This window comes from Balaenoptera acutorostrata, chromosome X (genome assembly GCF_949987535.1).
Source record: "Balaenoptera acutorostrata chromosome X, mBalAcu1.1, whole genome shotgun sequence".
NCBI classification, from domain to species: Eukaryota; Metazoa; Chordata; class Mammalia; order Artiodactyla; family Balaenopteridae; genus Balaenoptera; species Balaenoptera acutorostrata.
Window position 1 is genome coordinate 56,606,613 of NC_080085.1, and position 25,054 is coordinate 56,631,666.

At 39.5% G+C, this 25,054-nt stretch overlaps 1 protein-coding gene across 7 annotated transcripts in view; it reads right to left on the bottom strand.

Moving 5' to 3' along the window:
* Positions 1-24,368, bottom strand: part of EDA2R (ectodysplasin A2 receptor) — a 73,434-nt gene extending 49,066 nt beyond the window's left edge. For 4 of the 7 annotated variants that reach the window (XM_057538876.1, XM_057538879.1, XM_057538878.1 and 1 more), the window contains exons 1-2: positions 24,195-24,368; positions 10,618-10,714 (exon numbers count right to left, since the gene is read on the bottom strand). In XM_057538876.1, the coding sequence (XP_057394859.1) occupies positions 10,618-10,704 (87 nt within the window). In that variant the 5' untranslated portion in view covers positions 10,705-10,714; positions 24,195-24,368. Of the gene's footprint in view, positions 1-10,617; positions 10,715-18,493; positions 18,552-24,194 lie in introns of those variants that run through there. The other 3 variants (XM_057538880.1, XM_057538877.1, XM_057538881.1) reach the window with 2 other exon arrangements.
* Between the last annotated feature and the right edge of the window lie 686 nt (positions 24,369-25,054).

Here is a 25,054-nt window from a genome sequence, read left to right on the forward strand (position 1 = left end):
GTTCCTGAGGCTGCTGGGAGTAGTTTCCCTTTCTCATCTTTGTTTGCACATATCCTGGGTTTCAGCTTTGGATTTCGCCCCACCTCTGTGTGAAGGTCACCTGAGGGTGTTTATTTTCCGCCCAGACAGGATGGGGTTAAAGTAGCAGCTGATTAGGTGGCTCTGGCTCACTTGGGCCGGGTGGAGGGAGGGGTATGGAATGCGGGGCGAGCCTGGGGCAGCAGAGGCCAGTATGATGTTGCAACAGCCTGAGGCACGCCATGTGTTCTCCCAGGGAAGTTGTCCCTGGATCACGGGACCCTGGCATGTAGGGCTGCACAGGCTCCCGGGAATGGAGGTGTGGCTAGTGACCTGTGCTTGCATACAGGCTACTTGGTGGCTCCAACAGCAGCCTTAGCATTTCATGCCCTTCTTTGGTGTTTGTGCTGATAGCCGTGACTTACGCCATCTCTGGAGCTCTTTTAGGATGTGCTCTGAATCCCCTCTCCTTGCACACCCCAAAACAATGGTCTCTTGCCTCTTAGGCAGGTCCAGACTTTTTCCTGGACTCCCTCCCAGCTAGCTGTGGTGCACTAGCCCCCTTCAGGCTGTGTTCATGCAGCCAACCCCAGTCTGCTCCCTGGGGTCTGAACTCCGAACCCTGTGCCTCAGCTCCCAGCCCCCACCAGCCCCACTGGGTGAGCAGACAAGCCTTGCAGGCTGGTGAGTGCTGGTCAGTTCCAATCCTCTGTGTGGGAATCTCTCTGCTTTGCCCTCTGCACCCCTGTTGCTGTGCTCTCCTCCATGCCTCGATGCTCATCCCCCCTCCACCCCTCATCTCCACCAGTGAAGGGGCTTCCTTGTGTGTGGAAACTTTTCCTCCTTCACAACTCCCTCCCAGAAGTGCAGGTCCCGTCCCTATTCTTTTGTCTCTGTTTTTCCTTTTTTCTTTGGCCCTACCCAGGTACGTGGGGAGTTTCTTGCCTTTTGGGAAGTCTGAGGACTTCTGCCAGTGTCCAGTAGGTGTTCTGTAGGAGTTTTTCCACATGTAGATGTATTTTTGATGTATTTCTTGGGAGGAAGGTGATCTCCACTTCTTACTCCTCTGCCATCTTGAAGGTTCCCCTCAACACCCATTTATATAAAAACTCCCCAGAAAGTTGGCAAAGAGGGAACCTAATTCAACATAATAAAGGCTATATACAAAAAACCCACAGCAAACATCATTTTCAGTGGTGAAAAACTGTAACATTTCCTCCAGGATCAGGAACAAGACAGGGATGTCCACTTATGCCACTATTATTCAACATAGTTTGGGAAGTCCTAACCACGGCAATCAGAGAAGAAAGAAGTAAAAGGAATCCAAATTGGAAAAGAAGAATTAAAACTGTCCCTGTTTGCTGATGACATGATACTATGCATTGAAACTCATAAATATGCTACAGGAAAACTACTAGAGCTCATCAATGAATTTGGTAAAGTTGCAGGATACAAAATTAATACACAGAAATCTCTTGCTTTCCTATACACTAACAATAAAAATCAGCAAGAGGAATTAAGGAAACAATCTCATTTACCGTCACAGCGAAGATAATAAAATAACTAGGAATAAACCTACCTAAGGAGGCAAAAGACCTGTACTCAGAAATCTATAAGATACTGATGAAAGTAATCCAAGACAACACAAACAGATGGAGAGATATACCACGTTCCTGGATTGGAAGAATCAATACTGTGAAAATAACTATACTACACAAAGCAATCTACACATTCAGCACAATTCCTATCAAATAACCAATGGCATTTTTTACTGAATTAGCTCAAAAATTTTACAATTTGTATGGAAACACAAAAGACCCTGAAGAACCAAATCAATCCTGAGAAGGAAAAATGAAGTTGGAGGAAACAGGTTCCCTGACTTCAGACTATGCTATAAAGCTATGGTCATCAAGACAGTATGGTTCTGGCACAAAAACAAAACTATAGATGAGTGGAGCAGGATAGACAGCCCAGAGTTAAACCCACGCACCTACGGTCACCTAATAGATGACAAAGCAGCAAGAATATACAATGGAGAGAAAAGAGTCTCTTCAAAGAGTGGTGCTGAGAAAACTGAATAGCTACATGTAAAAGAATAAAATTAGAACACTCCCTAACACCATACACAAAAATAAACTCAAAATGGATTAAAGACCTGAATGTAAGGCCACACCCTGTAAAACTCTTAAAGGAAAACATAGGCAGAACACTGCTTGTTGTAAATCACAGCAAGATCTTTTTTGACCTACCACGTAGAGTAATGATAATAAGAAGAAAAACAAATGGGACCTAGTTAAACTTAAAAGTTTTTGCAATGCAAAGGTATCCATAAACAAAATGAAAAGACAACCCTCAGAATGAGACAAAATATATTGTGTTGGCCAAAATGTCAGTTCGGGGATTTCCATAAGATGGCACAGAAAAACACAAATGAACTTTTTTGTCAACCAAATATTTGCAAACGAAAGAATTGACAATGGATTAATTGCCAAAGTATACAAACAGGTCATGCAGCTCAATATCATAAAAACAAAGAACCCAATCCAAAAATGGGCAGAATGCCTAAAATTACATTTTTCCCAAGGAGACATACAGATGGCCAACAAACACAGGAGAAGCTGCTCAACATCGCTAATTATTAGAGAAATGTGAATCAAAACTACAATGAAGTATCACCTCACACCGGTCAGAATGTAGATCATCAGAAAATCTATAAACAGTAAATGCTGACGAGGATGTAAAAAAGGGAACACTCCTACACTGTTGGTAGGAATATAAATTGGTACAGTCACTATGGAGAACAGTATGGAGGTTCCTTAAAAACTAAAAATAGAACTACCATACAACCCAGCAATCCCACTACTGGGCATATACCCTGAGAAAGCCATAATTCAAAAAGAGTCATGTACCACAATGTTCACTGCAGCACTATTTACAATAGCCAGGACATGGAAGCAACCTAAACATCCATCAACAGAGGAATGGATAAAGAAGATGTGGTACATATATACAATGGGATACTACTCAGCTATAAAAAGGAATGAATTTGGGTCATTTGTAGAGACGTGGATGCATCTAAAGACTGTCATACAGAGTGAAATAAGTCAGAAAGAGAAAAACAAATATCGTATATTAAAGCATATATGTGGAACCTAGAAAATGGTACAGATGAACCGGCTTGCAGAGCAGAAACTGAGACATAGAAGTAGAGAACAAACGTATGGACACCAAGGGGGGAAAGTGGCGGGGGCTGGGGGTTGTGGTGTGATGAATTGGGAGATTGGGATTGACATGTATGCACTGATGTGTATAAAATGGATGACTAATAAGAAATAAATAAGTAAACATTTAAAAAAAGAAAAGAAAAAAAAAGAAGTATAACAATATAGTCCCTGACACATAGTAGGGCCTCAAATAGTAATAATAATTATTTATATTGTAATTCTTTCATATGTCTACTTACTAGTAATAATTACAGCAAATCCTCACACAGCACTTTAGTGAGGTAGTGCTACGGGTTAAATTGTGTCCCTCCCAAAATTCAAAAGTTAAAATTCTAAACCCCAGTAACTAAGAATGTGACTTTATTTGGAAATAGGTCACTGCAGATGTATTAGTTAAGATGAAGTTATATTGGAGTAGGATGGGCCCCTACTCCAATCATAAAAAAAGAAAAAGAGCATTGGAGTAAAAAGACATGAGCCTCACTCCTCCCTTGTTCACTTGCTAGAGAAGAGAATGATGAGAGCTAGCTAACTAGCATTTATTGAGAATAACCATGTGTTAGCCATGCCTCTTTATTTTATTCATCAAGTCATTAATTTGGAAAATACTTAATGAGCAACTACTATGTGTCAGGATGCTATTCTGGATGTTGTGACTAAATTGAATCAACCAGACAAATTCCTGCTCTCATGGTCTTATATTCTTGTTTATTCTCCACAAAACTCTGTAAGTTGTGCATTATCATCTATGTTTCACAAATAAGCAGGCTTGAGGCATAATGATGTATCACAACAAGTGACCCATCCTGGGAAACTTCTTCCATAACAGAGACACCAGGCTGCAGTGGGTGCAAGGGGGATTTCAAAACAACACATAACCAGTCCAAGAGGCCTCTTTGTCCTGTCGTCTGAGACTTCTCCCTCACCTAGGGATGTGTGGCCATGGTGCATTTCAGTGGTATCCTATCACAGGAAGTGGTCTGGCCTGAGAAATATCCTTTCTCCCACAACTCAGAGACTTCCTTCCTCTAATCTAGATGCACCAGTGACCTGGCCCAATTCCTTACACCCCTTAGGCAGCACCAGCAGAGAGTAGTGAGAGCCATAGCAGCACCAGATAAACCACACAGACCAAAATCACAACCACAAAGACCCTGAAAATTAAATTGTTGTTAGAACCAGACTCACAAAAGTAGGCTAGGACCTGTGTGATAAACCTAAACAGGTAACTGCCTGCTAAAATAAAAGATTTAACTGGAACCCTGAGTCTCCTAATATAATTGACAAAAATGTCCAAAATATGAAAGAAAAATCTCCTGTCATAACAAGAATCAGGGAACTACAACATGAATAAGAAAAAGCAATCAACTGACACCAACACTTAGATGAAACAGATGTTGGAATGATCTGACAAGGATTTTAAGGCAGGCATCATAAAATGTTTCAACAAGCAATCACAAATTATCTTGAAACAAAAGGAGAAATTAAAAATCTCGAAAAAGAAATAGGAATTATAAAAATATGTAATTTTAGATAGAAATTATAAAAATAAAAAATAAATCTCACTGTATGAACTCAATAGTAGGGAGGAGATAACAGATAATAGAATCACTGAACTTGAGGACACAAAAATAGAATGTATGCTATCATGGACCTGTGGGACAACAATGAAAGATCAAACAATTATATTATCAGAGACTCATGAAAAGAGAAGGAAAATATGTGTCTGAAAATATTTTCAAGGAAATAAAAGTTGAATACTTCACAAATTTGGCAAAAGATCTACAGATTCAAGAAGATGAGAAATTCCCAAATAGAAGAAATTCAAAGAAATGAACACCAATACACATTGTAATGAAAGTTCTAAAAACTAAAGACAAAGAAAAAATCTTGGAAGTAGCTGCAAAATAAATGACGTTAACTAAAGACCATACCAATAGGAATGACAGCAGGTTTCTATCTGAAGCCATGGAGGCCAGAATGAAGTGGTCAATGTTTTTCAAGTGCTGAAAGAAAAGAACTGTCAAAAGTTCAAATTCTATATCCATTGAAACCATCCTTCAGGAATTAACATGAAATAAAGACATTCTAAGGCAAAGGAAAACTAAAAGAATTTGTTGCTAGTAGATGTACCCTTAAAGAATAGCTAAAAGGAGTTCTTCAAACAGAAAGAAAATTTCAAACAGAAAGGAAATGATAAAATGACAGAAGAAGGAATTTTGGAGCATCAGGAAGGAAAAAAAGAACATTGGAAGAACAAAAATATGGCTATATACAATAAACTGTACTTCTCATGAGTTTTATATATTGTTTAATGATTAAAAGAAAAAACATAAAATTATCTGATACACAAAGCAATGATATTTGAAAGTGAGGAAAGTAAAGGAACCTAAGTAGAAGTAATGTTTCCATACAGTACTAAAAATGGTAAAATGTTGATAACAGTGGAGAGTGTTAAGTCACATGTGTATATTGTAATACAGTAAGTCCCCTACATACGAACGAGTTCCATTCCAAGACCATGTTCATTAAGTCCAACTTGTTCGTAAGTCCAACAAAGTTAGCCTAGGTACCCAACTAATACAATCGACTATATAGTACTGTGTGTAATAGGTTTATAATACTTTTCACACAAATAATACATAACAAACAAACAAACACAAAAATAAAGAAAACATTTGAATCTTACAGTATAGTACCTTGAAAAGTATAGTAGTACAGTACAACAGCTGGCATACAGGGGCTGGCATTGAGTGAACAGGCAAGAAGAGTTACTGACTGCAGGAGGGAGAGGAGGTGGGAGATGGTAGAGCTGAAGGATCGTCAGCAATAGGAGCCGGAAAGCACGCTTCAATTTCACTCACGCCTGATGTTGATGGAATGTATTTTCACATCTTTGAAAGTTCGCAACTTGGACTTTGTAGGTGACTTACTGTACCCAGAATGATTTCAAGGAAACTGTACAAAAACACTACAAATAAATCAAGATGGAATCCTAAAAAAAAATGTTCAAGTAACCCACAGGGGGGCAAGAAAAGACAAACGGAAGAACAAGAAACAGAAAAAAATAAAATGATCAAATGGTCTAACATATCAACAATTACCTTAAATATAAATGGTTTAAGTACACCAATTAAGAGCAGAGATGGGCATAGTGGATAAACACTATCAAATTGCCCTCAACAAGAATTCCTTGAATAAACAGATGTTTCATTTCTTAAGAAATTAAAAAGGAAGAAATCATCATGAAAAATTTATATTGAAAATTTTCTTTCCTAATGAGGAAGCAAAGAAAATTTGTTCAAATGATCAAGTCCCCCAAAACTCTTTTGCTACTAACCAGTTTTATAACCAGAGAAATATTGATTTTCTTAATTAATTTTACCAAGCTAGCACAGTTCTTATATAAGTTTTGAATCTGATAGCACTGAGTACTTATTTATTATAAATAAAATATTAACTTATAAAACATAAGAGGGCATTTAATCCAAAATCACAATAAAATTATCCTCAGGATGCAAGATACTTTAATTATGGAATTTATTAATATATGTCATCAAATTAATATATCAAAGGGACATACATGAAATAGTCAAGAGATAATGAATGATAAAATGAAATAAAATTCAAAACCATTTCTGATTTTTAAAAGTATTACACATTATATAAATGATTTTTAAAATACCCCATATTCTGCTATCTGTTTTTCTACTCAGGTGCCTTACCTGAGTGAAGAATGAACAATAAACAATGAATAGAACAGAAAAAACAAGCAAACAGAAACGGTTCACAAAACTGCAAATAAACAAACACCAAAAGGTGATATTTTCCCCTATCAAATAGAAAACAGTAAAAAAAAATTAACATAAAGTCCTCATATGTTAGTAATTTAATGTTACAAAGGAAGACATAAAATTAATAGATGATAGAAACACACATTATTTATGTGTGGTTAGGCTTCTAGGATATAAGAATTCCATGAACTGTTGAAAATAAATGTAATTATAGTGGAAATTAGTAAAAAAAAAAAAAAACACAAGTGTTATCTGCTAATATATTACAGGAATCTTAAAACTGTATGCATTATTTAGCTTGAAAATTATACTTCTAAAAATGTGTCCTGAGGAAAGAGTGTTGATTTTCTCTAAAGATTTACTTACAGTGATGTTTATGGTTCATATGAGTGAACTTTGAAAGTAAATAAAAGAAATTATAAAAACAAGACTGTGTCAGATGCTGTTAGCTCCTTATCCAAAAGTCATTGCCCATTTTCTTCCTTACTAACAGAACACTGATTTCATTCTGGGTGGCAAAGTCACCAACCTCAAGAACTGACTCTCCCTTCCTTCCTTCCTTCCTTCCTCCCTCCCTCCTTCCCTCCCTTCCTTCCTTTCTGGCTGCATTGGGTCTTTGTTGCTTCGCGAGGGCTTTCTCTAGTTGCCTCGAGGCGGGGCTCCTCTGCATTGTGGTGTGTGGGCTTCTCATTGCGGTGGCTTCTGTTGTTGCAGAGCATGAGCTCTAGGCACACGGGCTTCAGTAGTTGTGGCACACGGGCTCAGTAGTTGTGGCTTGTGGGCTCTAGAGCTCAGGCTCAGTAGTTGTGGCACACGGGCTTGGTTGCTCTGTGACATGTGGGATCTTCCCGGGCCAGGGCTCGAACCTCTGTCCTCTGCATTGGCAGGTGGATTCGTAACCACTGCGCCACCAGGGAAGTCCAAGAAGTGATTCTTGATTGGTCTTAGTCCATTATGGAAATCCCATTTTTGTTTGCCAGGCATTCATGTCCTAGCACTCCCAGCAGTTTTGAGATACTTATAATGCCCAACTCTGGCCCATAACATACAAAGGGAAATCTGTTGGGGAGCTTCTAGGAAAATACTTCTTCACTAACAACGTCATGCTACTTTGTCTCTGCTCCTTCTTCCTGAATTTGACTCTGATGTGAAGATGTAATGCTTTGAGTTATGGTAACCAAGAGGCCACAAGCATGAGGAAAAAATAACAAGGTGCCCAGGATGTAGGATAAAAAGAGCCTGGGTCCTTGACAATATTGTTGATCTGCCCACCCAACCACAAGGATCCCTGCTTCCAAATTTCATTACATAAATAAATGTGTTTATGGTTCAAGTCACTGGTAAGTTTTATGTTACTTTTAACTTAGTACATCCTAATTTAATCAAAGATTAACTAATTTGCCCACAGCAAAGCTGGGACTCAAACCCATGTGTATCCAATTTTTACTGAACCACTGTGACTTTGACCAAGTCACATATGCTCTCTGAGTCTCAGTTTCAACATCTAAAATGGGGCTAATAATACCTTCTTGGTGAGACTTGAGAGCCAAATGAGATAATGCACATGAAAGCTCTTTACAAAATACAGACTGCTATACAAGTACAAGCTGTTTTTACATAAAGCAGTTGCAGGAACACAATACTGCAGTTCATTCATTTTTTCTGAGCTTTCTAGTGGTGCTGAAATAAATGACAACCAAAGAGGTGCTTAGACAAATGCACATTTCATCATGGGCCACTTTTTGAGAATTCGGTAACAGCAGTTTAACAGAAAGACCTGTTTTTCTCCCTTGGAGAAGTTTAGGTTTGTAAATATGGATGGTTTTAAAGGTAATGACCATGTACATGACAGGAACACTTCTCAGAGCTTGTTTTTATAGGAGTGCCAAGACTTTTGATCATGAAGATGAATGTGATATTTAAAATTGTCAAGCTAAGTAGCTTATTCCATTGGGTCCATCCTAATGTCTAGCATGACCTAACTTCTGAAGACTTTTCCTTGGACTTGGGATCCCTTGTTAACCATGTGGGCACCCCACTGTGGTATAGAATGCTATGTGTAAAGAGTTAAAATTAGAGTTAGTGCTTGTCTGTTAATATCCCTGGACCTTAGTCTCTTCATTTGTGAAATAGGGAGGTAGGAAGGAGGCGGGCTAAATAATTGATACATTTTGTTTCAGTCAGAGTATCATGTCATTCTCCTACCTAAAATCATCCAAAGGGTTCCTGGTGTGCTTTTTAAAAAATTAAAATTTCTCATCATAAACTTAAAGATTCCCATGGTTTGGCCGATACCTCCCTCTGTGACCTCATTATGTACTACTCTACCTCTCAATCACCAATCATCAGCTGCACTTACCTTCTTCCTCTTTCTTGAACATGCCTAGCTCATTCTCACCTTGGAACTCTGCACTAGCTGTATCCTCTCCCCAGAAGGCACCTCCTTAGAGAGGCCTTCCCTTGCTACCTGATCTAAGCAGCCACCCAGTCACTCTGTATCAGGTCACTGTAAATAATTCTTGTCATACATCCATATCTATGTATGTATCTTGTTCATTGTTTGCTCCACTAATTAAAAGGTAAGGTTCATGAAGGCAAATAATTTTATCTGTTTTACCATACCCACAGTGGCTACAACCATGCCTGCCACTTTGTAGGTGTTCAATAAGTAATTGCTGAATTAATGAACGACTGCATAAAATATATGAGTGTGAAAAGAAAAAATCTGCTGGCTGTCTGTTCCCAGCCTTTGTGCTCCCAGCTGCAGCCTAAATTTAATACCATCCCCAGGTTCTGGGACCAACAAGGACCTGAAGCAGGAACAATTAAGCAGCTCCAGCTCTGCAAGCCAGGGCTGTGTATAAAATCCCTGCTTTGTGGGTGGTTTTGTTCTGACCCTTACCACTAATTGGGATTCTAGACCCTCACTAGTTCCCCATCAACGAAGCCTCTCTTGCAGTTTCCTCAGTGGCCCAGTCCCTCTAGACAGAGACCACATTTCAGGCTACTCAATTCTTCTCTCTTTCCCATTCCCAAGACCTGATATCTGGTTCCTGAGCCCCAAACAAGTGGGCCCTGCTTTAGTTGACGTATGTCCCTAATACCAAACAGCCTTCCTAGGCCTTTGCATTACACATTTACTCTTGAAATACCCCACTATCTCATGGAATCCTCCCCTGCCCCTGATGCTGCTAGTTTGACTTCTTAATGGAGCTGTGACTGCTATTGTTATAATTTTTGTTTTCTGTTTTTTTTTTTTTTTTGATGTGGACCATTTTTTTTTAAAGTCTACTGAATTTGTTACAATATTGCTTCTGATTTATGTTTTGGTTTTTTTGGCCCTGAGGCATGTGGGATCTTAGCTCCCCGACCAGGGGTCGAACCCGCACCCCCTGCATTGGAAGGTGAAGTCTTAACCACTGGACCACCAGAGAAGTCCCCTGTCATAATCTTTGGTTTGTTTTATCTACTAAACTGATTAGACACAGATGGGGCTGACTCTCCTAATCTTGGACTCTCTTGGTTGCCAGTCTGGTTCCTAAGATGTGACAGAAATAAGTATCCTGACCAGGGGGACTTACCTTGGAGAGCTCTTGTCCAGGCCCACAGAGTTGGCAAGTGACACACCGTCCCCATTGGTCCCAGTACTCATTTTCTTGGCAATCCATGGTGGGAATGCTATGGGTACAGAACATAACAATTAGGGAACTAGTGGAAAGGGATTTCAAAGTAAGTAGTGGCTTCCATTTCAATTGGTTTATGGGCCTCTTAATCTAGTCTCTGATCCTGGGTTATAAGGGTTGAGAAAGCCAACCCAAAACAGCTAATGCATATATAGCACTGACCATGTGCCAAGAACTCTTAAATGGTTTACAAGTAATAATTCAACCTTTAAAACAACCATATCAAGAATTATTATTAGCCTAATTTTGCATATGAGGAAAATGAAGCACAGAGACCAAGGGATTCACCAAAGTTCACACAGTTAGTGGTTATAACACTTGCTGAACTGGAAAGAGAATAAGACAAGGAGCTGGTTTCTGCCTAGGGAGTAGAGAATAACCACAATCTCTCACATGTTTCCAGCTATTAACAGTTTAGAAAGCACTTTAATACCCATTATATTTGATCCATACAACATCCATGTGAGGTAAGAAATATAGAGATTATCATCCTTCTTTTGTGGATGAGAAAGCTGAAACATGGTTCCCTTTTGCCAAAACTGTCTTTAACTTTGAGGAGAACTAGCTGTCATTGCTTCTGTCCTTGGCTGGGTAGGAGGGGAGAATGACCCAGCATGAAGAAATGTGCTGGTACACTATGGTGTAGAGAAAAGGAAACACTAATCGGATAACAGTTCTCATAATACAAATGGCATAGGGCAGTGGCACTAGCATTGGTCAGAGTGTTGGGAGATATGGGTTCTTTCCTGGATATAGGGTAACCAATCATCCAGGTTCGCTTAGGACTAAGAAGCTTCCTCAGGACATGGGACTTTCAGTGTTAAAACTGGGACAGTCTCAGGTAAATTGGGATGGTTGGTCAACTTACTTGGCTCTTCTTTCAATCTATGATCCTGTATGATTCACTTTATTTTTTCTGGCCTTAGTAACTTAATTTGAAGAAAGGGGGAAGTATATTCCTCACCTACTTTATATAGCTCTTGGGATGATTAAATGAGCTAAGGTCCATCAAAGCATTCTGAAGGATTTGAAAAGTTATACAAAATAAGACAGAGTTAAGTATGTAGAGAGTGAGTTTTCTACAAAGATGAATTTTAATGTAAGTAACTGATACATGGGGCTTGCACTGCTCAAAGAGAAAGGTGGGGTGAGATTCTTTTGTTCACTCCTTAACCTCATGCCAAGGTGAACTTCAGGTGGCTTCTCAAAGTACTGAGAGTCCTAAGTATGTACTTCCAGTCAGAAGAGAGGAGAGTGTGAATGTGCACCTTGAGGGACCATCACTCCTTCCTTCAAAAGTCCCCAATAGCGATGGGGTAAGTCATCCTGTCTGGCATTTTTGCTTGAATGCACCTTTTCCCACCATCAACTGGGCCATTCTTTCCCATGCATTCATTCAGAAGAAAGTGGGCTACAAAATCCATTTTTGCACAAGCTGAAGATGCTCCCTCCTATGTTGTTTTGATTACTGGCCCATAGTGTCACCCTCAGTAGGTACACTCCCCTCCCTACCCCATCTTCTCATTAAGAACAAAAACCATCAGTGGTCTCACAGCCCTCATGACAAGGGAATTAAATGTCATGGGCACAGGACCAGCATACTGGTCTGGACAACTCCCCTGTCTCCTTCTCTTGCCCACAAAAACAGAAAAACATCATCAGGAGCCAAAGAGCAGTCCTGCCCTTGAGATAAGCTCCTGATATAGGCATCTGAAATCTCCATAGCAGCTGTTTCTGGCCTTTGGGTGTCTGAGACACCCTATTCTGTTTAGTATCCAGAGCCCCTCCCATGTAATAAACATCATGTGGCATGAATTTTAACATGTCCCTCTAACTTTGGCTTTGAGACCTGTGTCTAGGCAAGTCAGGCATATTGCCAAATCCCCATATCAGGTCCCAGGGGATGAACAAAGGACTTTTTCCCCTTCTTTTGTCAAACTGTTTATCCAAAGCATACAAGTTAAACTGTCTTTCATTATAAGTTTAACAAATTGCCTTTTCAAAAGAGAAGAAAGCCACATAGACTCTGATCTGTTCTGAAGAAGTCAGGGCATATGGGTAAAATTGTCTAATAATGGCTAAATTATTACCCAGGGACAAACTCAGACCTTATGTAAAGTTCTTCCCTGTGGTCAGCAGTGTCCTGTGGTAGATGTACTGCCTTTTTATTTTAAGAGAAGGTGAGAGAGAATAATTAGGTTTTGAGAAAATCAGAGCTACTCTGAAGCATCCTATAACTGCAGCTAACACTCTTCTAAAATGTCACAGAAGATATGTCTGAATCTTCCAAACTGCTGTATAAGTCAGCAATATAGACAGACCTATAAGATTTTGACATATGTATATACTCATACAAACACTATTCAGATAAAGATACAAAACCTTTCCATTACCTCAGTAGACCCTTTCATGCCCCTTCCCAGTCAATGCCATCCCCTTCTCCCAGGCAATTTCTATTCTGGCTTCTATCACAATTATTAGTTTAACCTGTCCTTGAACTTCATATAAATTGGATTCATATAAGAGCACTCTTGGGATTTCCCTCGTGGTCCACTGGCTAAGACTGTGTGCTCCCAATGCAGGAGGCCCAGTTTTGATCCCTGGTCAGGGAACTAGATCCCACACGCTGCAACTAAATATCCCACATGCCACAACTAAAAGATCCCGCATGTGGCAAAAGAAGATCCCACGTGCCACAACTAAGACCCTGTGCAGCCAAATAAATAACTAAATAAATATTTCAAAAAAAGAGCACTTTTTTTTTGTTTCTGGCTTTCTTTGCTCAATGTAATGTCTGTGAGATTTATCCATTACACTGTATGTAGCAATATTCATTCCTTACCATTGCTGTGTAGTACCCCATTGTATGGATATGACACAATTTATTTATGCATTTTTTTTTGGTTGATGGACATTGAGCTGTTTCTGATTTGTGGCCATTTATAATAAAGTTGCTATACTATGGTCAATTGATTTTCAAAAAGAGTGCCAAGACAATTCAATGGGAAAGGAACAGGCTTTTCAAAAAAAGGCATTTTGACAACTGGGTATCCACATAAAAAAGAATCAAATTGGACCCTTACCTCACACCATGTATAAAATTAACTCAAAATGGAACAAAGCTCTAAATGAAAGATATAAACCTATAAAACTCTTAAAAGAGCTTTATAAGAAAACATAAAAATGTTTATAATTAAATATTTCTTTCTTATAAGAAAATATAGGTATAAATATTTGTGACCTTTGATTAGGTTATGGTTTCTTAGATACAACACCAAAAGGAAAGCAACAAGACAGAAAAAATGATAAATTTTACTTAATCAAAATTTAAAACTTTTGTGCTTCAAGGACAATATCAAGAAAATAAAAAGACAACCCACATAATGGGAGAAAAAAAACCCTATAAATTATAGAGAACTGATAAGATATATATATATAATAATAGAGAAATCTTATAACTCAACAATAAAAATGCAAATAACCTAATTAAATATGGGCAAAGTAATTGAATATACATTGCTCCAAGAAGATATAAAAATGGCCAATAAGGATATTAAAAGATGCTCAACGTCATTAGCAATTAGGGTAATGCAAATCAAAATCACCATGAAATCCCACTTCATACCCACTAAGGTGGCTATAATAAAAAAGGGGATGATTAAGGATCAAGGCAAGGATGTGGATAAATTGCAACCCTCATATATTGCTGGTGAGAATGTAAAGTGGTGCAGTCATTTTGGAAAATGGTTTTGCAGTTCCTCAAAATATTAAACATAAAGTTACCACATGATCCAGCACTTCCAATATTTGGTATATAGCCAAAAGTACTGAAAATATATATCCACACAAAAATTTGTACATGAATGTTCCTAGCAGCATTATACATAATAGCCAAAAATGTAGAAACAACTCAAATGTAAATCAACTACGTGGATAAACAAAATGTGGTCTATCAATGCAATTAAATATTATTCAGCCAGAAAAAGGAATGAAGTACTTGATGAGGACTACAACATGGATGAAACTTGAAAATATTATGCTAAGTGAAAGAAGCCACACAAAAGGAAAACTATATGATTCCATTTATATGAAATGTTCAGAATAGGCAATTCATAGAGACAGAAAGTAGGCTAGTAGTTGCCAGGGGCTGGGGAAAGGAGAGAATGGGAAATAGCTACTTAATGGATATGAGTTTCATTTCGGGGTGATGAAATGGTTTGGAACTAGATAGTAGTGATGGTTGTACAACTTGGTGAATATGTTAAAAAACAGTGAATTATGCACTTTAAAAAGTGAATTTTATGGTATGTGAATTATGTTTCAATTTTTTAAAAAACCTAGTTCTTCAGCTTTTTCTTTAATACTGTGAGCTACCCTGTATCATTCTAATAGACATTGCTTAAGTTATTCCCCAAATTAAAAATTTTAAAAGCTACTATGAATATTCTTATATATGCCTCCAAATGATTTTTTTTTACCCAAATTTATCTAATAAGTGTTATTTGGGTATATTGATTGGGTTTAACCAGAGGGGCTGACAAGTGGCAAGATGACTAGAATATCTCCTTATTTTGTCTGTCTCTGTCATGTGACTGCTCACTCTGTCCATCCCCCTGTCATGATCCCCTCCCTTCCAAAAAAAAATAACCTAGGAAAATAAGAATGCAACCTGACAGGGAAAAGGAGAAGTAATGAGGCTGACATTAATAATAATTCCCACATGAGCTCATTGTGCCCTAAAAAATTGATGTTGGCTAAGTTTCTCCTGGATGTTAGGTACTCAGACTACTGCCAGTGCAGCTGCCTCTGGCCACAGCTTACGATTGCTGCTCTTCTCAACTTGCACATGCCTGTGGGATGAAACATTCTGTCTCTAGGACGGGTGGGCCGAACAAGATGACAGGTCTAAATTAAGAACTCAGGACTTCATGGAAGATATTTGCTTTTCCTGGGCAGTGCAGGAGGTGTGGGATTAAAAAGGATGAGGAAGACAGCAGCTGGTCCATGCCCTGCCCATTCCTCTCCTTGTGAGCCTACCCAGTCACCCACGTGCAGAGGACTGGCAAAAATCAAAGTAGTTGCTCAGTCTGGCCGTGAGAACAGTGCTTTCTTTGAAAATCAAGCTTCTAATCTGTGCAGTGCCCTCATCATTTCCAGATGCTTGGCCTATAATTCAGATGTTGCTTTATCATTTGGTGCTGGCTCTCAGGCTTCTCCTTCCTGGCCTGGCCCAGGGTTACTCCTATCCCAGCTTTCTCTTGCCCATTATCTGCTTCCAAACTATCAAACATCTTATCTTCCTCCTGCCCAAGTATTTGTGAATTCTGCATTCCTCAGAATGGTGAGTGGTCCCAGGTCCAGCTCTTCCATCAGAAGCATGATCCTTCCCACTGCCAAACTCAAGGTCCCAATCATACCATGAGGATTTGGTCAATCTCTTTGACTAGTGGTTCTCAGTATAGGCTGCACCTTGGGAGCTTCAAAAAAACACTTATACCTGGGTCACATTCCTGAGATTCTGATGTATTTGGAATTTTAAAAATTCACCAGGTGATTCTCATGTGCAGCCAACTTTGAAAATCATTGTTTTAAGGGCTCTTTTTGGCTCTTGTATGTTTCACCTGAATATAAGGTGCAGTCAGAAAAAAGTCTTTCTGTTCCCCCATATTCAGAGGGAACTTGGTGAGGGAGTAACCTGGGGCCTACCCATTTTTTTTTTTTTTTTCTGGAAAGAATGGGTGATAGAGTTATAAGGGCTAAGGGTGGAATGGTTCTTTTAAAACATGTTAGATCATGTCATTTCCAACCTCAAAATCCATCGATGTCTCTCCACCTCACTCAATAAACTAAAGTCCTTATAATGGTCAATGAGGTTTTAGATGATCTGCCTACCGCCCCATCACCTCTTTGACTCCATGATCTACTATTCTTCCTATTCTTCCCTTAACTCCAGCCATGCCAACCTCCTTGCTCTTCCTCAAACTAACCAGGAAATGCTTCTACCTTAAGGCCTTAACACTTGCTGTTCCCTTATTCAGGCATGTTTTCCCCCAGATATCCACATGACTACCTTCCTCATCTTCTTCAGTTCTTTGATCACAAACTATCTTCTTAGTGAGATTTCTTGACCACTATTTCAAAACTGCAAGTTCCCTCCATATTCCCTATCCCTTCTCCTGTTTCATTCTTCTCAGTAGCACTTGTGACCATCTGACACACACTACATCTTACTTATTTACTTCTTTATTGCCTGTTTCTACCCCAACTAGAATGTGAGCACCATGAGATCATAGCCCTGTTGTGGTCACTACTTCATCCCCCCTGCTTAGAACAGTGCCTGGCATACAATAGGCACTAAATAAATATTTGTTGGATGAGTGAATGGTAAAAATTTACAAAATAATGGTAACAATCTTCTGTCTGAGCGAAAGGTTTCACAGTTTGAAAGGGTTTCATATCAGTTAGCTCAATATTTCCTTCCAGTAACCCTGAGAATAAGCCATGGATTATTATCACCAATTCATAGATTTTTAAAACTGTGGCTTAAAGAAAATAAAATGCCTCTAAATTTATTTAACTAGCATTAAATAAAGCCAGAACTCACAGGTGATTTAAGACTCATGAGTTTGGCATGCTTTCCAAGGCAGTATTGAACTCTAAAATAGGGAATGAAGGTCCTCCCAGGCTGTCACTTAAATTTACTATTTCATCAGCAATCTTTTAGGTTGGGACAAAGGTATTTTTTGAATACTAATCTGTGCTTTAAAGAATGGCTAGACAGGGTTACTGCTCAAGCCCTAGGAGACAAGGGCCAGGACAAAGATGGTAGCAATAAGAACAGGAAGGAAGTGATGGTGGGAGATACAGATCTTACAAAGTAAGTCCATAGGACCTTACAATTACATGGATGTGAGAGCCAAGAGAAAGACATAAGTCAGAGAAGATTCTGAGGGTTTCTGCCTGGGAAACCAGGAGAACCTCAGGGCACAAAAAGTGTGAAAGGGGAGTTGCTTGTTAGGAAAAAAAGAGACAATGCACTCAGTTTTTCAAATTGTTTTAAGTATGGAAAGTTTGAGGGGACAAAGGAACATGTCAGTTGTGGTGCCTAGCAGGCAATTAAAATATGTGGAACATAAGTTGGGGCTAGAGATAAGTCAAATGCATAAAAATACCATCTCGTGGATGCACATCAGAATCGTCTGGGGTACTTTAAAACATACCTATTCCCTAGACCAATTAAATAAAATCTTCAGAAGGTAGAGCACCATTGGCCTAGGTAAATCATGGCAGAGGCTTAGATGAGCAAAGAAAAATGCCAAGGACAAAACACTAAGGAACATCCATATGTGAAGCTGGAAGAGGAAGATTAGTCAGCAGCAACCAAGAAGGGGAATCCAGGGAAGAAAGAATAGAACTCAGATGGGACAGTACAGGGCAAGGTTTTAAGAAGTAAAAGGTGAGCAACAGTGTCAGCTGTTGGTACAGGGAGGTGAAGGAGCATCAAGACTGGAAATACATTATTTTGTTGGTATGTGACAAAAGTAAATTGTCTTAATATTCAAGCATATCACAATATGTGCATGGGATAGAAATAATTCAGAGACCACAGGTGGTTGTTACAGTTTTTAACAAGCTTCTCTTTCCATTTCCAAAGTGGCTGAAGAATTTCAACTGTTAGTGATAGCAACATTTGGTCCAGTAATGTCAGGATTAGTATATCAACAGAGGAGAATGAAGGAAGCTGTGCAAAATTAAAGAAGTCACATCTATTTACCTTGTTCTTTACTCTGGTGTACAGAGCAACAGATAATGGCTCAGCAAGAATAAAGATGCTGGAGTAGAAAAATAAAGAAAATTTTATTAAAAACAATTGTTACTGTACAGATAGAATTAATATCCAGTTGGATCATTTCAATTCAGCCAAAAGCAAATGTTAACCATGTGAGTTAAAATCTTTCTCCTTCAAAACATGTGGAAGCACACACATCCACAACAAAAAAGCACAAATCTAAAAAAAGGCAAACATAACTTAAAAGACTGTAAATTGAGGGAGAGAAAAAGCTAAAAAATATATAAATATTTAGTTAGTGTCTGGAACTGCTGAAAAAAAATGTTAAAGGGAGGGGAGAAAAGAACTGTGTAGCCAAGAATATGGTGATATAATTAAGACCATCAATCTTTGGGCTGATTATGAGAGGAAAATATCACTTTAATGATTGCTGAAACAGTCTTCCCAAGTGGGAGCAAAGGTACAGAAACTACCGTGGATGATGTTCAAGGGAAAAATGAGATAATGTATGTGAGAGTGCTCCGGAAACTCCAAATTGTGCTACACATGTGAGGGGTTGCTATGACTGTTGTTTCCATTCCACCCAGAGTTTGGGAACAAAGGACATTGGAGAGAGGCTACAGGCCAGACAAACAACCAATACCCAAAACCCCTGCTTTTGTTCCACAGTGTCCCTAGCCAAAGTGAGTCACATTCATGTACCGACCACCACAAGATACAATGAAATTAGTGGTATAATCAAAAATTAGTTACATCGCCAGCAGTACTAGGTGACTTTCCAGAGAGGATATGCTTTTGACTGAGTTCTCCCAGCTGAAAACTGGATTCATGGTATGATTTCTTTACAGGGCTAGGAACTGGATAAAACTCAGTCAAGTGCTCTCATTTCTGATTTTTATTAATGTTCTTTGGTCTTGCCCCACATTCTCTCCACCCTGTCCAGTTTTCCAACTATCTAGAATAGTTGTATCTCTCTGAAGATGTCAATAAGAACAGTGCCCTTTCTCCCACAGCAATGTAAATTCTATCATGTACACTATCCCTTCCTCATAGGCCAGAAATATCCTAAAGAAACAGATATACAAACTGATGAGCATTTGCAAGCACAGCTAAGGGCTACTTATCCTTCCAATCTGAATGGGAGAATCAGTCCATAGAATGAAGCCTGTCTGTACAGGATGAGATATTGATGCCAAAACATTTCTTGCCTTTTACTTTTTAGGCTGCCTAAGAAAAAGAAAGGTGGCGGGGTAGTGGGGAAAAGATGAAACTGATACAACAAGAAGCCTATGATTACATATGTAAATGCACATTCTATAAAACAATTTTCAGAATCGTAGATGGGAGCTTAAAACTCATCTTAGTCCCAGCTGCCTGTTACCCAATAAAGAAATACCATTCATATCTACTTGAACTCACCTCAAATAGAGTAACAGACACCTCAGTACTCATACGACAGCACATTTCATTATGGTTTATTTTTTTTCTCCTCTTTGGTAACTGGCTAAAACTTCAAACCATCAGATAATTGAAAACATATTCTCATGGAATCCCAAAAGGATTCTTTAAGACAACCTAACCTCATTCCCTTGATGATCCATATGGGGAGACTGAGGCCCCTCTAGAAGGAATAAAATTTCCCCCAATTCACATAGTTGGTCAGCACAGAGCCAGGACTAGAATCCAAAGTCTCCAAATTTAGGGCCCAGTGCCAAAATTAGAAAACAAAACAAAACAAAACAATACTGACCTTGGAGTAACAAAAATCTGGTTTCTAGTTTTGTTCAGACACTTACTAACTAAATGATCTCTAGCAAGTTTCATTTTCTTTGAGCCTATTTGGCTACCTGTACAATTAAGACAAGAGGACCTGGACCGTCCCTAGTTGGGATGAGGAGTCAGTGGGATTATGGATTTGAAAGTACCTGGCACACAGTGGGAACTTAAGAAATAATTTACAAAGGAACTTGTCACATTCACCCATCCTGTTCCTTTTACAGTGTTTCTGATCACTTTGAAGGTACCACCATCACCCCAGCTTATATAGCTCAAAGCCTCAGAGTCTTATTTGACTTGACAGCATGCTATAAGAGAAATGATGGAAGAGCTGGGCTGTTTGACCTGGGAATGAAAGATGAATGGGGATCTGTTTCTTGGTTTTCAGATCTCTGAGGAGCTATCATGGCAGAGAATGAGCAGACTGAGCAGACTTCTCTGAGTGGCCCCAGGGAGAATGACTACAACCTCTGGAAGCCACAGGGAGACTGAATTCAGTTTAACAAAAGGAAGAACTTTTGCAGAGTCAAGGCTTTCTATGAAGGGAATTGACTCTCTCAGAGATCTGTAAGTACACTCGCTTTGAAAGTATTCAGGCAGAGACTAGCAAAGATGTTATAAGGTGAAGTCAATTGGGGTGAAAGAAAATTATGATTCATGAACTTCCTACTATGAATTTTCTACCTACTATGCATCAGATATTGTGCTAGATACTTCACAGGGATTATTTCTTTTAATCCTTCCAACAAAACTATGACATGTCTACTATTCTCCCTTCAGACTGAGTTTTGGAGACGTTCAGTATTTCTCACTGGGGTTACTACTGGTATTATAAGCGGGTGGTGCTCAACATCAATAATCATTAGAGAAATGCAAATCAAAACTACAATGAGGTATCACCTCACATCAGTCAGAATGACCATCATCAAAAATCTACAAACAGTAAATGCTGGAAAGGGTGTGGAGAAAAGGGAACACTCTTGCACTGTTGGTGGGAATGTAAATTGATACAGCCACTATGGAGAACAGTATGGAGGTTCCTTAAAAAACTAAATAGAACTACCATATGACCCAGCAATCCCACTACTGGGCATATGCCCTGAGAAAACCATAATTCAAAAAGAGACATGTACCACAATGTTCACTGCAGCACTATTTACAATAGCCAGGACATGGAAGCAACCTAAGTGTCCATCGACAGATGAATGGATAAAGACGATGTGGCACATATATACAATGGAATATTACTCAGCCATAAAAAGAAATGAAATTGAGTTATTTGCAGTGAGATGGATGGACCTAGAGTCTGTTATACAGAGTGAAGTAAATCAGAAAGAGAAAAACAAATACCGTATGCTAACACATATATATGGAATCAAAAAAAAAGGTTATGAAGAACCTAGGGACAGGACAGGAATAAAGACGCCAACATAGAGAATGGACTTGAGGACACGGGGAGGGGGAAGGGTAAGCTGGGACGAAGTAAGTGAGTGGCATGGACATATAGACACTACCAAATGTAAAATAGATAGCTAGTGGGAAGCAGCTGCATAGCACAGGGAGATCAGCTCTGTGCTTTGTGACCACCTAGAGGGGTGGGATAGGGAGGGTGGGAGGGAGACGCAAGAAGGAGGAGATATGGGGATATACGTAAATGTATAGCTGATTCACTCTGTTGTAAAGCAGAAACTAACACACCATTGCAAAGCAATTATACTCCAATAAAGATGTTAAAAAAATAAAAAAAATAAGTGGGTGAGAAGAACAATACTTTGCTGTCTCAAACTGGTTGGTACTAAATTCAGTAGTACTTCATTCTTTGTGCAAAAAAATCACACTCTCAACACATTTTTCTAAATGCCCTATGGATATCGTATTGATCCTGTTTGGGAATGATGGATAAATAATATGCTTAGGATCACAAACAGCAGGTAAGTAGCAGACCGAGGACTTGAATAAGCTGTGTCTAACTCAGAAAGTAGATATCCTTTCTATTTGTACCATCCACAGAAATGGATGGAATTGGGATTGGAATACACAACCTTTTAAAGTCTAAACCAATTCCAAGAGATAGTGATTCTCTCATTCTTCTCTTTTCAATCTCATATAATTTATCAACTTCTAAATTCTGCAGATTCAACTTCTGTGATGTATTGTTAAATTAATTGCCTCCTTTCTATTCCCATAATCACCACCTCAGTTCAGGGTCTCATTCCCTCTCTGCATCTGGTTTATCCACATCTCATGTTTTCCTATTCCAATTCAGTTAACGCATGTCTACCAGATTATTCTTCCTGAAACTCAGATTTACCTTTTTTCTTTAGCTCAGAGACTTTCAATGATTTTCCACAGTGTGACGAATTGAACAGAAAATCTAGCATCCAAAAGTCTTCCACAGTTTGTCATCAATCTACCATGGCAACTTTAACTTTCACTTTCCACATAACTGTACTCTAAAATACAGTTCAGCTGGTGTTCTTTTCACATGCCCTGAGCTTCCCTGCCTCCAAACAGTTGTTCCTGTTTTTCTTCTGGCTTGGACTGCCTTCTGTCCTGCCTCCACCTGTTGAAATCCTATCTGTGTTTCATGGCCCATCTTAAATAATAATAATAGTTAACAATTATTGAGTGCTTATTTTGGTCCAGCCACTGTGCTAAGTGTGTGCAAGTATTTCACATGGATTATCTAATTTAAGCCTCACAAAAACTTGATAAAGTAAGCTCTATCATTATCTCCATTCTAGACTAGATTAAAACAGAATTCAGACAGGGGAAAGTAATTATGCATGTCCAATGTCACACAAGTTAATAAATGGTAGGGATGGGATTTGAACTCAAGTAGTCTGGCTCTGGAGCCTTGAAAGGTGATACAATGTCAAAAACCAAACAATCAAAAAACACTTTCTGATTTACTCTGGCTCAACTAGATGTGATCCTTACCTGACAATACCAAAGCATACTTTAACTGGACCTTTAAAGCTATCTTGTGTTATATTTATTTGTTCTTATACCCATGATGAGGTCCCAGTGGGCATAGACTATGTCTTAGGCATTTGTCTGTCTCACACAGTGGTGGCACAGAGTAGGTGCTCAGTGAGTCTGTTATGTTGAATTGAAGGTATGTTGGGGTGAAAGAGGGGACAGGAGAGTTATGTAGGGGAAGATGCCCATACTCTCCTGCCTTAGCCACCCTGCAATGGTGTGATACTGGTCAGCACTGCCAACACCTGTCCAAACAAGACCTTGCAGTCTCTGCTTCCCCAGCCTAGTTTCTGGCGGGTCTCTACTTGCCCCACCACCCCAGTTCTCACAGCTGCCTCGGCCTTTTGGCCAATGTTTGATGTAAAGCAGGATCAAAATATCACTGCCCTGGGCTCAGTTTCCAGGAGTGAGGGATCAAGTGAAACCCAGCCGGGTGGGTGAGACTGAAAGCCCCCAAATAGAGCTTGCAAACTCTTTACACAAGCCTCGACTTGCCCAGGGGCCAAGTGGGTAGGCCAGCAGCTCAACGTCCCTCGGGATGCTTCACAAATCTGATCCAACTCCTCCCTCTCTCCCCTAAGCTCCTAGCCTCCTTCTCTTTTCTCTTCCTTATCTCCTAACTGGAGATACTCAGGGTGGTTGGGCAGGTCCAGGCATGTTCCCAGAGGCCATAAGGGTCCAGTACGAGCCTACTCCAGGGGAACTGGCTCACCAAAGCCATCAGGGTATTAGCTCCGGTCCATGGCACCTTACACAGCACTCTCTGGATACAGATGGATGGGCAGACAGACAGCCACAGGACACCTTCCCAGCCATTCTGACTTTGTAGCACCTTAGCAGGGTCATCCTAACCTGATCCTGAACTCTCATCTCTATGCCTCACAGGTCCAAGCCACCTTGCCATGCTAGAGGGTGTTCCCACACTTACCCTGTAAATGAATGGATGGATGGATCTTGCTCCAGTAACGGAATTCCTGGACAAACGTACCTCAGCACAGGCCAGACATCCCACCAAGCCCCCAACTCTCAGCCCCCAGTCTCCATACTACACTCACAGTAGATGAAATTCGTTACAATCAAAGCTCTGCTCTGACTCATTTCACGTCCACGTGTAGCAACAACAGCAAGAACCTATTCTCTTTTCCTTTCATGCTACGCCTACTTCTCCGCCCCCGTGAAGCAGCTATTGGACCACTTGAGTGTCTAGGCGTGGCTACACAAAAAAGTTTCACCCCTGACAGTGAGAGTGGGGGAGGAGTTGGGTAAGAGCGGGTGAATAGTGACCAAGCCACGCCTTTGGCAGGAACTGAAAAGCTTCAGGGACTGAAGCAGGGAGAGAGGGAATGGAAGCAGGAGAGATTGTGGAGCTGAAGTTAAGATCTGTGGTGTCAAGGGAGGATTTGTGTCTTCATGGCAGAGTGTCACATCCTCATATAAGCCTCACTCATCCAAGTCCTGCCCTGTCCACTGCACTCTGTTTATTTCCTTACTGGCACTGAATTGTAATCTGTAATAATTTAATTGATTAATTTCCTTGATTGTTTAATGTCTGTCCTTTCCCTTCCACTAATTGGTAAGCATCATGAGCTAATACTTAATAACTAACACTTATGCAACACTTGCTATCTGCCAGGCACTCTTCTCAATATTTTACATATATTAGCTCATTTAATCCTTATAACTAGGGTTAAATTGTAATTAATAATTACAATTATATTATTGTATAATAATTAAGTATAAGTACTTAAATAATAAGTATAAGTAACAAGTACTTATAATTGTGAATAA